Source organism: Arabidopsis lyrata (genome assembly GCF_000004255.2).
Source record: "Arabidopsis lyrata subsp. lyrata unplaced genomic scaffold ARALYscaffold_5, whole genome shotgun sequence".
Lineage (NCBI taxonomy): Eukaryota > Viridiplantae > Streptophyta > Magnoliopsida > Brassicales > Brassicaceae > Arabidopsis > Arabidopsis lyrata.
This window is the reverse complement of record NW_003302551.1, coordinates 18839341-18853870: the sequence shown is the minus strand read 5'-3', so window position 1 is coordinate 18853870 and position 14530 is coordinate 18839341. Positions and strand designations below refer to the sequence as shown.

The 14530-nt window shown below is 36.0% G+C and overlaps 6 protein-coding genes across 10 annotated transcripts; all 6 read left to right on the top strand.

Annotated features, from left to right (window-relative positions):
- The first annotated feature begins 59 nt into the window (after window positions 1–59).
- On the top strand, window positions 60–1592 carry LOC110228233 (MATH domain and coiled-coil domain-containing protein At3g58370). The gene is given in 5 exon segments (XM_021024957.1): window positions 60–374; window positions 461–621; window positions 787–965; window positions 1035–1091; window positions 1169–1592. Coding segments are annotated over 5 exon segments (912 nt in total). The 5' UTR covers window positions 60–264; the 3' UTR covers window positions 1574–1592.
- Window positions 1593–2244: 652 nt separating this feature from the next.
- LOC110228225 (MATH domain and coiled-coil domain-containing protein At3g58360) lies at window positions 2245–4135 on the top strand. Of its 3 annotated transcripts, none has more exons than XM_021024927.1 (5): window positions 2245–2329; window positions 2510–2659; window positions 2758–2915; window positions 3218–3444; window positions 3576–4135. In XM_021024927.1, the coding sequence occupies exons 2-5, from the start codon at window positions 2553–2555 to the stop codon at window positions 3978–3980; spliced, it is 897 nt and encodes a 298-aa protein (XP_020880586.1). In that variant the 5' UTR covers window positions 2245–2329; window positions 2510–2552; the 3' UTR covers window positions 3981–4135. The 3 variants fall into 3 exon arrangements, with proteins under 3 accessions (XP_020880586.1, XP_020880587.1, XP_020880588.1); XM_021024928.1 differs by having other exon boundaries at window positions 2303–2329; window positions 2533–2659; XM_021024929.1 differs by lacking the exon at window positions 2245–2329 and having other exon boundaries at window positions 2570–2659; window positions 2817–3444.
- A 232-nt stretch (window positions 4136–4367) lies between these two features.
- On the top strand, window positions 4368–6164 carry LOC9314284 (protein RESTRICTED TEV MOVEMENT 3). Its single transcript, XM_021024925.1, has 4 exons — window positions 4368–4708; window positions 4791–4957; window positions 5230–5456; window positions 5562–6164. The coding sequence occupies exons 1-4, from the start codon at window positions 4602–4604 to the stop codon at window positions 5964–5966; spliced, it is 906 nt and encodes a 301-aa protein (XP_020880584.1). The 5' UTR covers window positions 4368–4601; the 3' UTR covers window positions 5967–6164.
- A 549-nt stretch (window positions 6165–6713) lies between these two features.
- LOC9314283 (MATH domain and coiled-coil domain-containing protein At3g58280) lies at window positions 6714–7377 on the top strand. The gene is made up of 3 exons (XM_021026249.1): window positions 6714–6836; window positions 6927–6980; window positions 7045–7377. Exons 1-3 carry the CDS (start codon window positions 6714–6716, stop codon window positions 7375–7377), a joined length of 510 nt encoding a protein of 169 aa, XP_020881908.1.
- A 2196-nt stretch (window positions 7378–9573) lies between these two features.
- Window positions 9574–10316, top strand: LOC9314282 (MATH domain and coiled-coil domain-containing protein At3g58280). The gene is made up of 2 exons (XM_002878168.2): window positions 9574–9720; window positions 9859–10316. The coding sequence occupies exons 1-2, from the start codon at window positions 9574–9576 to the stop codon at window positions 10261–10263; spliced, it is 552 nt and encodes a 183-aa protein (XP_002878214.1). The 3' UTR covers window positions 10264–10316.
- A 2028-nt stretch (window positions 10317–12344) lies between these two features.
- LOC9314281 (MATH domain and coiled-coil domain-containing protein At3g58340) lies at window positions 12345–14410 on the top strand. Of its 3 annotated transcripts, none has more exons than XM_021024924.1 (5): window positions 12345–12468; window positions 12939–13088; window positions 13181–13338; window positions 13509–13777; window positions 13863–14410. In XM_021024924.1, the coding sequence occupies exons 2-5, from the start codon at window positions 12982–12984 to the stop codon at window positions 14244–14246; spliced, it is 918 nt and encodes a 305-aa protein (XP_020880583.1). In that variant the 5' UTR covers window positions 12345–12468; window positions 12939–12981; the 3' UTR covers window positions 14247–14410. The 3 variants fall into 3 exon arrangements, with proteins under 3 accessions (XP_020880583.1, XP_020880582.1, XP_002878213.1); XM_021024923.1 differs by lacking the exon at window positions 12345–12468 and adding an exon at window positions 12498–12749; XM_002878167.2 differs by lacking the exon at window positions 12345–12468 and having other exon boundaries at window positions 12498–13088.
- Window positions 14411–14530: the final 120 nt, after the last annotated feature.

Here is a 14530-nt window from a genome sequence, read left to right as displayed (position 1 = left end):
TTCCCTTAGTCTCTGTTGTCTTAAAACAACCATTTTCATTTCCTCTTCTCAAGGTAACTAGTTTAAGCGTTTGGTTCGACCTGGACGTCTTTATAGTGGAATCTAAGATTACTAGCTTTGAGGTTATAGTGTCAGTTAGAGTCCATAGTGGAATTTTAGATTTTGGTTTTGATTTTGTTACTCGAGATGTGTTTCCACTGGTATATACCGTGAATTTGGACGTGACATTGTTTTTAAAAGTAGTTTGGTTGCGAGGAGTCTTTAATGGGGAGTGAAGAAGTTGATAACAAGTTCACTTGGGTGATTAAGAATTTCTCCTCTTTGCAATATGAGAAAATCTATTCTGATCCATTTGTGATTGGTGGCTGCAAATGGTACGTAAGAAACTAAAAAAAAATTTCTAACTGTATTGGTCCAATTTAGGTTTACAAGGAGGACATCCACTTTTTTTTGTTTGCAGGCATCTTCTGGCCTATCCCAAGGGAAATAAATTTAATAATTGTTTGTCTCTGTATCTGGTGGTTGATGATTCTAGAGCATTGCCTTGTGGATAGAGAAGATATGCACAATTCTCCTTAACTTTAATAAATCAACTTACGGAAAAACTCTCCCAACGAGGAGGTAACTCTTAATTTATACACTCGGCAACTTTATGAGATAAGGATATTTTATGACTTTACTTGTCATGCACTCATGTGACTTTGTGCTGCTGCAAGTTTCTTGTTATGCATTGTGCAGTTTTATTGCTTTTTTTTTTTACTAGAGTTCTATATCTTTTGTGAATAGAGAAACAAAATTGGTTTAATCAGAGAAATCTTGGCTCGGGTTTTACATCTCTGATCCCTCTTTCCAACCTTCATGCCAAAAATGCTGGGTATCTTGTGAACGGAGAAGTCAAGATTGTTGTGGAGATCAATGATCTTGAAGTTATTGGCAAATTAGATGTATCAGAAGAATCTGAAGAGGCAAACCAACCTCTGAAAAAGATAAAGCTAGATGATAATGATGCAGTGTCTATTGATTCGCTCAACGAGACTTCACCAGTTAAGGAAAGCATTGATGTCAATGGGTTTCAAGTTCTTCCTTCACAGGTAAGAAACTCAAGATTAGATTATGTCTCTAAAAACTTCTATGACATGGTTTATGCATCTTTAAATTACACTCGCAGGTAGAATCTGTGAAGTGTATATTTGAAAGACATCCAGACTTTGCATCAAACTTCCGTCCAAAGAATCGGCACTTGAAGTCAACATACATGAATGTCCTCTTAGGACTAATTAAGACGTTGTGCCAGTTACCTGAGGAGCTCTCGGATGATGATCTTGACGAAGCATCCGTTGCAGTGTCATACGTGGAAAATGGAGGGTTTAAGTTGGATTGGTTGGAGAAGATGCCCGCAGAAGTTAAGGAAAAGAAGAAAAAAGTAGAGACCGGTAAGGCTCGACTGCAAGAAACGGAGGAAGAGTTGCAGAAATTAAATAAGAAATGCTTAGAGCTGAAAGCTTTTCTGGAGAAAGAGAATGCAGATGTGTCAGAGGCCAATGTTCCTCTGTCGTTCGATGATGTTGTTTGATGTTATTGTGTCACAGAATCTTTAGTTCGATTATATACTTGGTGTTCTTGCTGTGTCATGGCTCTGAATTTTAATCTTCTTGAAAGTTTGGAAGTACGTTTAATGGAATCCTTTTGTTTCAGTGCATGAACAAATGGGTTTAAACTTTATATATAAGTTTCTTGATGACAAAGTAATTGCTCTGTATCCTAACATTGTGTGATGAATAAGACCAACCCTTTTTTTGGAAAATTGGAATTGAAATTTAATATATGTTATGATATGTTTTCAGGTCTCCAGATTAAAACTGCTTGAGGATTTTGTTGCTAGAGATCCTCTCTCGTTTGATGTCTTAACTCTTAAGCACTTAGGAGTTCACTGAGTGCGGTTGAAGAATCTCTCATCACATGGATTATACAAATAAGAATCTTGATGAAATTTTTTTTGTAAAATCTTAGTATGAACACTTAAACAGATCGAGTAGCAAAAAAAATAAAAATAAAAGAATATCGAGTGGGCACTAGATGAGTCACACGGCCAATAGAGTGGCTCGAGGACTTAATTAACTCCACTAAGTCACAAAAGCGCAATTTACCAAATTACCAAAAGAAAAAAAAAGAGTCGCGATTTACCAAAAAGAAGGAAAAAAGTTAAAAAAAAAAAAAAAAAAAAAAAAAAAAAAAAAAAAAAACTCCTTGAAGTCACAAAGGAGTCTCATCTAAACCTTTTACGGAGAAAAAAGGAGTGAGTCAAGGCTCTTTGATTTAATCCTATACGGTAAGAAATCGTTTTAGAGCGGCATTTAAAATTGTCAAGATTTCGATTCCATATTGAAAGCTTAATTTCAATTGTGGTTACGCTGCTTGAGATTGTTGATTGATTATCAAATTAATTTCTAGGTTTTTTTTTTTTTAATATTCAAGAAAAAAACTATTCTAGGGTTTTTCTTCTCTTCAGGTTATATGGTAGTTTGGTTGCAGAATAATCTTCGTTAAGATCAATGGAGAATAAACTTGCTAAGAAGATCACGTGGACAATTAAGAATTTCTCATCTTTGAAATCGGAAAAGTTTTACTCTGATCCATTCACCGTTGGTGGATGTAAATGGTAAGTTTTTCAAGTGTTTTCCTCCATCTAGATTTAGGTGATTATCCTCCACAATTTTGCTGATTCTTTCATTTGAGTATTTTTTTTTTTTTTTACAGGCGTTTTTTTGTCTATCCCAAGGGAAATAATGTTGATTATTTGTTTCTGTATTTGGAAGTCGCTGATTATGAGTCATTGTCACCTGGATGGAGAAGACACGCTCGATATCTCCTAAATGTAGTAAATCAAAATTCGGTAAAGCGTTCCAAACAAAATGGTGCTTATTTCTTCCCACTGCTCTTTTCTCCAAAAATCATTTTAATGGCAAACACATTGTAGTTACGAATCTTTAAGTCGTGAATCTTATTTTGTTTTGCTACATTTTATATCTGATGTTTTATGAGGCTCGTTTTGGGGACTGGAGTTGAATGTTACTCATGGGTTGTGTTATAGTATTAGTTTTCACGTTTTTTCCAAAGTTGTGAGCATTGTTGTTCAGTCCAAAGAAACATAGTTCATTTAATGCTTTGTTTGCATGTAAATGAACTGATTATATAAATTCTATTTGTGATTTTACAGAAGAACAAAAGTGGTTTGATGCCCGTTCTCCTCGCTGGGGTCGTCTATCCATGTTTCCCCTAAATGAAATCTGTGCTAAAGATAGCGGATTTCTGGTAAATGGAGAACTCAAAATTGTTGCCGAGATAGAGGTTCTTGAAGTTATTGGGAAACTTGATGAATCGGAGGAAACTTCTACAATAATGGAAACCATAGATTTTAATGGCTTTGAACTTCTTCCCTCACAGGTAAAAATTAAGAATGCCACAAACTTTTTGTGTAGGATAATCAACAACAAGAGACAACGTGATGTGTTCAATATTTATGGTGCTTTTGTGTTAATGTTCTCTGAATATGGATTCTACTTTATAACTCTCAGGTGGAATTTGTGAGGAATATGTTTGAAAAACACCCTGAGATTGCATCTGAATTCCGTTTAAAGAATCCAAATCTTAAGTCAGGATACATGAGCTTGCTACTCAGTCTCATTGAGACTCTGCGCCAGTCGCCTCAGGAGCTCAACAAGGTTGATCTAGCTGAGGCATATGTTGCACTCAGATCCATGACTGATGCTGGATTTAAGGTTGATTGGTTGGAGAAGAAACTTTTTGAGATGTCAGAAAAGAAGAAGAAAGAGGAGGCTGGTGAAACTCGGATGCAGGAAATTAATGAAGAGCTGAAAAGTTTGAATCAGAAATGCTTAGACCTTGAAGCTCAGCTGGAGAAGGAGAAAGCAGAGGTTTTCGCTGCAAAAGCTCCTCTATCATTCAATGATGTTTTTTAATATTTTTGAGTTCATAGGCATTTAGAGTTTTTCTTCTCCTTGGTCTGTTCGTTTTGTGATATTGTTTAGATAACTTAACAACTGCTACGTTATTTCACCTTTCATTGGTGATTAACAGTTTCTATTCTGCTAGTATTGTTTCATCAAATTTCATTTTTACAAATTGTTAATAGCTTAGTGTTATGGTGATAAAATAAAAATGATAGCAGCTTTGTCTAAAAAGAGTACCAACATAAGGCAAAATACATGAGATAAAAAAGGGAAAGAAATTGATAAGTAGCTGACATGAGACGGTCTGCAGAATCTGGTCGAGATAGAAAGAGGGAGAAGAAGAATCTCATTAAGATGGAAAGAAGGAGAAAGAAGAATCGATCAAAGATAGAATCCAGGTTGCCCATGCTCCAAGTAACCCTAAGAGGAGCCGCAAGTGATTCTTATCCCTCGTGTACGTAATCTAAACAATTGACATTTCTTTATACTTAATTAAGGTTTCAAAACCATATATATAGGAATCTTAGTTTCAATTTGGATATGCTGCTTGAGATTTTAGGTTGGATTCTAGGGTTTTTCTTCTCTTCATGATCTCTTAGTTTCTTTGCAGAGGTATCTTTATCAAGATCAATGGAGAAGCAATTTGATAAGAAGATCACTTGGACGATTAAAAATTTCCCCTCTTTACCAGCTGACCTTATTTATTCTGATCATTTTGTCGTTGGTGGCTGCAAATGGTAAGAACTATTCTAATGTTTTTTCGTATATTTTGGGTTTGAGTGATAATATTGTCCTTTGTTTTCTTTGGTTTTTGTTCAGGAATCTACGGGCCTATCCCAAGGGATATAATAATGCTAATTATTTGTCCTTGTTTCTGGGTGTTGCTGTTCCTACTTCTCTGCCTTCTGGATGGAGAAGACACACTAAATTTCGTCTAACTCTAGTAAATCAATCATCAGATAAACTCTCTCAGTCAAAACGTACAGGTAAAGTACTTATTACCACTGATAGCTTTGCAAGAGTTGCTCTCTAATTATTTTCATTGACGCTATCATGAACCCAAAATAGTCAGTCAGATAGGAAGTACCGAGTTGATCATTCTCATCTTCTTATAAAACGGAAGAAAGAGTTTTTGCCAAGTTGTGAGCATTGTTGTCCAATCCACAGGTGCATAGTTCTTTTACTGCTTTGTTCAATATAAAATGAACTAAATAGATGAATTCTTTTTTTTTTTTTTTTTTTTTTTGTGATTTTACAGAACTAGAACAGTGGTTTGATGAGAAGACTACCAACTGGGGTCTTCCATCCATGTGTCCCCTAAATGAAATTCATGCCAAAGATAGCGGATTTCTCTTAAACGGGGAACTTAAAATAGTTGTCGAGATAAAAGTTCTTGAAACTATTGGCAAATTAGATATAACAGAGGAAACTTCAACAGTCACAGAATCCGTGGATGTTAATGGCTTTCAACTCCTTCCTTCACAGGTAATGGATAACATGATTTGTTCTATGATATGGTGCTTTTGTGATGTCTCTTTGAACTTCTCTCTGAATATGCATTCTACTTCACTAACCTTTCTTCAATGACAGGCAAAATCTGTGAGCCGTATGTTTGAAAAACACCCTGAGATGGCATCTGATTTACGTCCAAAGAACCCAAATCTCAGGTCAGGTTACATGAGTCTGCTACTCAGTCTGATTGAGACTATGAGCCAGTTACCTCGGGAAATGTCCAAGGAGGATCTGTTGGATGCTTATGCTGCACTGGGATCCATGAGAGATGCTGGATTTAAACTGGATTGGTTGGAGAAGAAACTTTATGATGTGTCAGAAAAGAAGGAGAATGAGGAGGCTAGTGAGACTGGGCTGCAAGAAATGGAGGAAGAGTTGAAGGACATGAAGCATAAGTGTTTAGAAATGGAAGCTCTGGTAGAGAAGGAGAAGGCAAAAGTGTCGACTGCAAAAGCTTCTATCTCATTCGATGATATTGTTTAATGTTTCTTGTGTTTTAAGGCAAGTGGAGTTTGGTTCTACTTGGTGTTGTGGGCTGTCCTTGCTAATTATTCCTCTTAAAACTTAGGAAGATAACAGAGACCCTGTCTTTGTAAATATCCGATCCACAATGTTGTAAAATGTAACTCTCTCGATTTCTGTAAAGGATTGATCATATATAGAGTATAGAATCGATATTTACTCAAAACAAATTCCACAGGATGACTTGCATATCGAGTGAGCTGATGTATAATTCAAGTAACGAGGAAGTTGTAGGTGACTTTTATACCAAAGAAAAATGTGTATGAGATCTTATCACAGGAATGATTCAGTTTTAGGGTTTGACCTAGTTTCTGTCAATTTTCCCCAATGCCCTGATGATAAAGTAATGTCTTTGTGTGCGACGACCATAGTTTTTTTTGTTTTTCCTGATAGAGGGTAAATTTTTATTTTGGTCAACCATAAAGCCATAAAGGGTAATTTATGAACTTAGTTGGTCACACGAAGAGTCGCTACCAAACAAGCGTCTCAACTCAATTGATGTACGCAGTTTAATATCTATCGCTGGTTACCAGTGTTACTTTTATTCAGAGTACTTATGCCAAAGAGTATCAAGTCACGATGAGTCAAGGTTCGTAATTATGTTAGTAAGAATGCCAAAATTTTCTTTATATATGTGTTGATCATCTGGCTTCTTCTTTGCTTCATCATATACTAAAGTTTGAAAGCTGACGAATTTTCATCGTATAAATGTCGAAGAAAGAAAATAATTATGTGCTTAGCAAAGACGAAGATTTGAAGCTGTTTGAAGATTCGTTGTCGGAAGATGAAGAAACTGTTGAAGTCAATGGGTTTGAGGTCCTTGTTTCACAAGTAAGTAAGGCATTGTTCAATTCTCTTCTCTTACCGTACATGAGAATTAAATGTGATAGTATTTGTTCATATTCTCTAATATTATTGAAGATACTTCGATTTGACCTTCTCGGTTCACATCTCTCAGGTTCTCAGGAAAAACAAGTGAAGGAAATGTTTAAAAAAACATCCAGATCTCACTTCAAATTTCAATTATAAGAATCAACAGCTCAAGAATGCTTTTATTGATGTCCTCCTCAACCTAATCGAGACACTGTGCCAGTCAACAACAGAGCTTTCCTTAGAAGACCTAAACAAAGAAGAGAGTACCCTTTTTGATCTTACTAGAGCAGGCTTGGAAGTGGGTTGGTTGCGTCAGAAGTGGGACGTAGCTTACTTGAAGAAGGAGAAACAGAGAGTTACTGGGGCCCGGATCAGAGAACTCGAGGAACAAGTCAGGAAGCGAAAGCTGTCTTTGTCCGATTTGGAATCCGACCTTAAGAATGAGAAAGCTGCGGCTTTGGTTGCTAAATCTCGAACTGGATTCAGAGATATTGTGTGAATGAAGTCACTAGTGTTTTATTTCACCTTTCCTTTATTCAGCAATTTCAATCTTTCTTTTTTTTGATAAAAAGCAATTTCAATCTTGGTTACTTGTGATTCAAGTATCAAATAAGTTATACGGTTTGCTTTGTTCTATTTTTGAATATGCTTATTTTCTTTGAATGGTTTAATTATTTTAATCGATTATTAATACTAGTTGTGTGTTTATATACAAAATAACAAAATTAAAATTAAATGAAGTAAATTGCAGAAAATGAAGAGAGAGAGAGAGAGAGAGAGAGAGAGAGAGAGAGAGAGAGAGAGAGAGAGAGAAGAAGAAAAGAGAAAGAAAGTGAGAGGAGGAAAAAGTTAGTTGAGAAGAGAGTCTGAAGAATCTGGCTACGATAAGTAAGTGGAGAACAATAATCTGATTGAGATAAAAAGGAAGAGAAAGAAGAATCCATCTAAAGATAGAATCCGGAATGTGCATGCACCAAGTTACCCTAGGAGGAGTGAAAGCGATTCACATCCGATCCTTAAATAAATATTTTAGGGTGGCTTCCGAACTCATAAAGGCTTCGATTCTGTTGTGGAATCTTTATATATATTTGGCTATGCGGCTCGAGAATCTTCTTTTGCATTTCCTAGTGTAAATTGTAGAGGATCGGAATCTTCATCAAGAAGATCAATGGGGAATTAATCTGAAAAGAAGATCACCTGGGTAATAAAGAATTTCTCCTCTTTGCAATCTGAGAAAATTTATTCTGATAAATTTGTTGTCGGTAGCTGCAAATGGTAAGATATTTCAAGTGTTTGATGACTTTTGTCCATATAGATTTAGGTGACATCCTCCACAATTACCTGCATCAAGAATTTAAAGGACCAAAAAGTGAGTGATATGGCAAGTAATAACCAAGAGGCTAAATTCCAAATTAGTGAAAAACAACATTAATTAGCTTCAGGACAGACATGTAAACAAAACACTAGGCTAAACAAGACAGTAGTAGTATGTGATCAATTTGCTTAAGGACAGAGAGTGAGATACCAATTTATGATCGAGATTGAAATCAAACCCTAGATTTGTAGAAGAAAAAAAGATAAAATACCAACGGAAGAGAGGAAACTAGTGTGTGCGTCTGTGCTATTAAAGCCCCGTTGCAAACAAAACAATATAATAATCCTGCTGCATAAATAGAGCCCAAACAGAAACTTTAATTGAAGATGAACAGTTGATGAAACCAATTCCCAAAAAAATCAGAATCAAATCTCAAAAACAATTTTAAGTAGGAAAATCTCTTACCACAGCTCTCTGGTTTTAGAATTAACATTAAAGGATCCGGGAGAATCTTCGTCCTTGGCTCCTTGCTTGCTTGAACCAGAGACCCAGATAAACACTCAAAAATCAGATAAACGGAATCACACAACAATGAAAAGAGAATCGATGAACCCTAGAAGACCCAAACTTATATGAAGGCGGAGTGAGATAGATAGAGAGATAAAAGTGAAAGAGAGAGAGAGAGAGACAGAGAACGATTAGACGTAACCTGATCGTAGATCCATGGCTCTCTCAGGTGTAAGAGACTGTGTTCAAGTTTACTCAGAAGATAATTTGGTTGCACATTCAAATGTTGGTTTATGGGGTAAGAATATAAATACCTGCTATGAAGAACATGCTTAATTCTTTTAATTCTCATAATAATTTCCCTTGTAGATGTTCTGAAAACTTGGATAAGAATATAAGATGGTTTCTGTGATATATGAAAACTTGAAGATACCAACTAGTTTTGACAAGTGGTTCTTGTTATGTTTCAAGCTTTTTTCTTTTTCTTTATTGTATCTTCTTCTTTTTTATCAACCCTTTATTGTATCTTCTTGAACATTCTTTTGCTAGCTTCTATATATCTCTTGCCAAACTCTATGGTGTTCCTTTTCCACAAAGCTTATAAGCTAGAGTGACTTGATAAGCTTACAAACTCTATGGTGTTCCTTTAACCGTTCTCGACATTGCTGTTTACGAATATTAATTAACCCGTAATTATGTAAAAGAGTATCAAGTCACGATGAGTCAAGGTTGCTTCCATTTGCTCATGTTATTAAGGACATTTTCTTAATTTTTGTTGTAAAGGTTAATCCTCAACTTTTTGATCTTCTGACTTCTTCTCTTCTTCATCATTTACTAAAGTTTGAAAGTTATTGAGAGATATTCATCGTGTAAATGTTGAAGAAAGGAAAGCGTTATGTGCTTAGTGATCTTAGTGACGACAGTGATTCATGGTCGGATTACTCGTTGGATGACTCGGATTCTTCGGCGGACGATGATGAAACAGTTAAAGTCAATGGGTTTCATGTTCGCGTTTCTCAAGTAAGCTCAAATAATAACTTTCTGATCTCTAATAGAACATGAGAACTAAATGTGATCATCATCTTTGTTTCCTATCGTTCAATAAATAGAATATAACTCGATTTGACCTTTTTGTTTTTACATCTTTCTGGTTCACAGGTAAACAGGGTTAAGGACATGTTTATAAAACATCCAAATCTCACTTCAAAAATCAATTTAAAGAACAAACAGCTTAAAAGTGCTTACATGGATGTCCTTCTCGACCTAATCGAGACACTGTGCCAGTCAACAAAAGAGCTGTCCATGAAAGACCTAAACAAAGCAGACAATACGCTTTTTGATCTTACTAGAGCAGGCTTGAAAGTGGGTTGGTTGCGTCAGAAGTTGGATGAGGCTTACTTGAAGAAGGAGAAACAGAGATTTAGTGGTGCCAGGATCAGAGAACTCGAGGAACAGGTCAAGAAGCGAAAGCTGACTTTGTCTAGTTTGGAATCCACACTTAAGAAAGAGAAAGCTGCGGCTTTGGCTTCTAAAAACCGAACCCGTTTCGGCGATGTTCTTTGAATGAATGGAGTCTTTAGTCTTTTAATTTTTTCTTTCCTTGTCTCAGCAGATTCCTATCCGTTGGAGACTTTTTTAGTTTCCTATCTTCGTTACTTGTGAGTCAAGTATCAAATAAATTGAGGTTTTGCATTTTTTCATTTTTTTTTTTTTTTAACGTCTCGATTTTTTTATTGCAAATTATGAGAACTGTTACATAGACGATTCTACAACGGACAATTCCTTCCGACCCTTATTAGATCCACGACAGACGACACCTTCTTCACCTTCTTCTTCATACTCACCTCCTTCACCTCCTTCTTTATGCTCTTGATGGACACTTCCCTCTCTGCGTAGAATCCTGGCGAACGGCTATAATTGTACATCGCTGGAGATCTCCTGCACACTTGCCTCCAATAATCTGCAAATTTATTAATAAATCGCAGTATCTGGGACTCGAACCCCAGACCTCTGGGTGTAGAAACATTAATTAACCCTTGTTCATCCAATGGGCCAAGGGGCTTCCACCATTTTTTCATTATATATGCGTACTTTATTAATTAATCAAAGATTTGATTTAACGGACCTATCTAGGCCTAGGCATAATACCCGAACCCGAAGAACCGAACCGAACCAAACCCGATCCGAAAAACCCGACCCGAATCCGAACCCGAAGTTTTAAAATACGCGAACGGGTTCTAAACTTCACAACCCGAAAACCCAAACCCGAACCCGATCCGAACCCCAACCCGAACAAGTACCCGAACATATCCAAAATATAAGTAAATAGTTATAATATATTAGTAATATTTATACTTGTAATAACATAAGTGCCTAAATTATTCGGATGTTAAGATATTTCGGGTGGTTTAGCTACTTTGGGCTAGATTCGGGTATAAAATATTTGGGTTTTATAGATTTTTTGAGTATTTTTCAATACTTTGCATAGAATTAGATACAAAATTTCTAATATTTGGATACTTTGGGTAAACCCGAATCCGAACCCGAAATACCCGATCCGAACCTGACCCGAACCCGATGTTTTAAAATACCCGAACGGGTCTTAGTTTTCTAAACCTGAAAAACCCGATCCGAATATCCGAACGCCCAGGCCTAGACCTATCTGTGTAATTTTTTGGGATGCTTAGGGCTTGATTGGTTCTCCCGCTAGCACCCTCCTAGCGGTTGCTAGCGGTCGGTTGCGGTTGTTAGCGGTTGAAACCAATCATAGAAACTGCTCCGTCCCGCTTCGAACCGCTCGAAATCGCTGAATTTCAAAAGCTCCTTCCCGCAAGCGTTTGCGGTTGCGGGCGGTAGCGGTTGGATTAAAAAAAAAAAAAAAAAAAAAAAAAAAAAAAAAAAAAAAAAAATCAAACATTTACTTATAATTATTATAATATATATTAATCCTATATATATATCTTTCATCTTTGTATCACGTTCTCATCAGAAACCCTAATAATATTCTAAAACTCTATTCTCTCAATGTCTTCCACCCAAACTGATGAAAATCAATAACCAAATGTAAGTATCATATATCCTTTTATTCTTTCATCACCTCATGTGTAACTTTTTAAATATTTTTCATGGCATTGTTTTTTTTATTTTCATTACGTATTGCTTTGCTTTTTGATTAAATATATGTTTCGATTTGTTTTCTCGAATAGAAACTCACTTGCTTTTTGATTGAATTCAACGTTATTTACAGTTTTTCCCATTACTTAATGCAATTTTTTATGTTAAACCAGATGCATAAAGTACTATCTTGTTACAAAATTTCTTTATTTTTGAATAATTATTTAGTACTTTATCTATGGTTTTAATTATTAAGCATGTTCAAATTTTTCTAATATTATCATAATAATATATTGGTGTTTTTATTTCTTTTTTTTTTTGTATTATTTTTTTATTTATTTTGTTCATTCTTTTATTTAACTGCTATCGCACCCGCTGGTTTACCAGTCATAAAACTCCCGCAAACGCTCCTATTTTCAAACGCTAAACCAGTCGTTCAAAACGTTTGATAACGCTTAAAGCCGCAACCGCCCGCTTCCGCAAACTCCCGCAACTGCAACCGCTGCGTTTAAACCAGTCAGGCCCTTAGTCCTCATCTTAAAATGATCCTCCAGATAATATTAGGTACAAAAGTATAAGCTAAAATATATTTTACTTTTAACCTATATATGCACCAACAGTAACCCTAGCGACTCGCTAACAAACTTTCAAGAGGTAACTCCTTTAGTATTTGATGTTCTTCCTAGACTTTGTTCGATTCCATGGTGGTTTTGATATGTATGCTTTGGGTTTCGTTGATCGAGATTGTTATTACTTGTTAGTTGATTGTTAGATTTACAAATTTGGGTGTGTTTTTGTGCGCCACTCAGGTTCTAGGGCTTTTTCTCTCTTCACTCCGTCTTCTTGTAGTTAGATCCCGGGGAAATCATACACGAATTCGGGAAGCCCTCATTCTCTTTGTCTTCGTTCAACATCGAAGCATAATCTTCAACTAAGTATTGAACTCTTTAGTCTAGAGTGTGGCAACTATTTAAAAAAAAAAAAACTGTGTTTGAATGTCAAAAGTGAATATTAGTGTTTTTTGGTCTTATTTTGTATCTCGAGAGTGTGTTTCATTGGGGTTAATTGGTTTTATGAATTTCTGTGTGTGACATTCAGTTAAAAGAGGTTTTCTCTTTCTCCAGGTTTATGTTAGTTTGATTGCAAATAATCTTTTATCAAAATCCAATGGCCAAGGGAGTTGATAAGAAGTTTTGTTGGGAGATAAAGGATTTCTCCTCTTTGAACTCTGAGAGATGTAATTCTGTTCCAGTCGTGATTGGTGACTACAAATGGTAAAAAAAAAAAAGTTACTCGTTTCCAAGTTTGCTAGTCGACTTAAGTGATATCGAGTTTGATAATTCCTTTTCTGTGGGTTTTCTTGCAGGCGTCTTGTTGCCTTTCCTAAGGGATATAAAGCAGATTACTTTTCTTTGTATTTAGAAGTTGCTGATTTTCAATCATTGCCTTGTGGATGGAGAAGATACGTCAAATTTAGCGCAAGTATAGTAAATCAGCTTTCGCAAGAACTCTCTGTACAACAAGGTGATTCTTACTTAAGTCTTCTCATCACTAGTTGATTCACTTTTCTTTTAATGTCATTTTCAGTATGTTTGTGTGTATAGTGAGTTGTTTAAATCTTACTCTTACGGCGCATATAGTTCATGCAGTGCTTTATTTGTGGTTGATTACCTAATGAGTGGGAAATGTTACAGAAACACACCGCTGGTTTGATCAGAATGCTCGCGGATGGGGTTTTGAAAACATGCTTCCACTTACCGAACTTAATGCCAAAGATGGTGGATTTTTGGTAAATGGACAAGTCATGATTGTTGCTGAAGTAGAATTTCATGAAGTTATTGGCACACTAGATGAATCAAAGAATATTATTCTGTCTAATGATTTACTCAACAAGAGTCGAGAAGTGGCTCAACAAGTGAAGGAAAGCATTGATGTTAATGGGTTTCAAGTTCTTCCTTCACAGGTAAAGAAACTTAAAAATGGCCTCCACATCTCCAAAGAATGATCTCTCTGATATGTTTTTTGTACATTTGTATTTACACTTGCAGGTAGAATCTGTGAGCCGTATTTTTGAAAAGCACCCAGAGATTGCAGTAGGGTTCCAAGTAAAGAACCAACATCTGAGGAAAACATTCATGAATTTCCTGGTCAACGTAATTGAGACGCTGTGTCAATCTCTTCAGGAGCTCTCAAATGAAGATCTTGTGGAAGTAGACATTGCACTGACATATTTGAAAGATGCGGGATTTAAGGTGGATTGGTTGGAGAAGAAGCTGGACCAAGTGAAAGAAAAGAAGGAGAAAGAACAATCTGGTTTGGTCATACTCCAAGGAATTGAGAAGCAGCTTCATGACTTGATGCACAAGTGTGAGAAGAAGAAGTCAGAGGTTTTGTCCATTGGAGCTCCTCTAAAGTTCGATGATGTTGTTTGATCACACTTCACTTTTATTACGCATTTTTTGGTGTTCTTAAACCGGTGTCACCGTAACCCGGCAATCTGTTTTTATTTCTTTAGACTCACATATATAAACAGGCTAAACTCAATAAAATCTGCCGGTTTGGTTCATTGAAAAAAACCGGTTCAGGCTAAAATAAACCTTCTCTTTGGTTAAGTATCCCCTTTCAAAGTCTGGTTAGGTGAAATTCTGGTTAAGAATCGAGTTTGGTTCAGTATAAGTTTTGGTTTGGTTTGAGATCTTATATGGTTATTTTGGTT

Bases quoted from the DNA above. Each gene is read 5' to 3' on its own strand.
- LOC110228225 (XM_021024927.1), top strand. From the start codon at position 2,553: ATGGAGAATAAACTTGCTAAGAAGATCACGTGGACAATTAAGAATTTC. The intron at 2,660-2,757 runs GTAAGTTTTTCA...TTTTTTTTACAG, and splicing joins ACCGTTGGTGGATGTAAATG to GCGTTTTTTTGTCTATCCCA. The intron at 2,916-3,217 runs GTGCTTATTTCT...GTGATTTTACAG, and splicing joins AAAGCGTTCCAAACAAAATG to AAGAACAAAAGTGGTTTGAT.
- LOC9314284 (XM_021024925.1), top strand. From the start codon at position 4,602: ATGGAGAAGCAATTTGATAAGAAGATCACTTGGACGATTAAAAATTTC. The intron at 4,709-4,790 runs GTAAGAACTATT...GTTTTTGTTCAG, and splicing joins GTCGTTGGTGGCTGCAAATG to GAATCTACGGGCCTATCCCA. The intron at 4,958-5,229 runs GTAAAGTACTTA...GTGATTTTACAG, and splicing joins CTCTCAGTCAAAACGTACAG to AACTAGAACAGTGGTTTGAT.
- LOC9314281 (XM_021024924.1), top strand. From the start codon at position 12,982: ATGGCCAAGGGAGTTGATAAGAAGTTTTGTTGGGAGATAAAGGATTTC. The intron at 13,089-13,180 runs GTAAAAAAAAAA...GTTTTCTTGCAG, and splicing joins GTGATTGGTGACTACAAATG to GCGTCTTGTTGCCTTTCCTA. The intron at 13,778-13,862 runs GTAAAGAAACTT...TTACACTTGCAG, and splicing joins TTCAAGTTCTTCCTTCACAG to GTAGAATCTGTGAGCCGTAT.
- LOC9314283 (XM_021026249.1), top strand. From the start codon at position 6,714: ATGTCGAAGAAAGAAAATAATTATGTGCTTAGCAAAGACGAAGATTTG. The intron at 6,837-6,926 runs GTAAGTAAGGCA...ATATTATTGAAG, and splicing joins TTGAGGTCCTTGTTTCACAA to ATACTTCGATTTGACCTTCT. The intron at 6,981-7,044 runs GTGAAGGAAATG...AAGAATCAACAG, and splicing joins CAGGTTCTCAGGAAAAACAA to CTCAAGAATGCTTTTATTGA.
- LOC9314282 (XM_002878168.2), top strand. From the start codon at position 9,574: ATGTTGAAGAAAGGAAAGCGTTATGTGCTTAGTGATCTTAGTGACGAC. The intron at 9,721-9,858 runs GTAAGCTCAAAT...TCTGGTTCACAG, and splicing joins TTCATGTTCGCGTTTCTCAA to GTAAACAGGGTTAAGGACAT.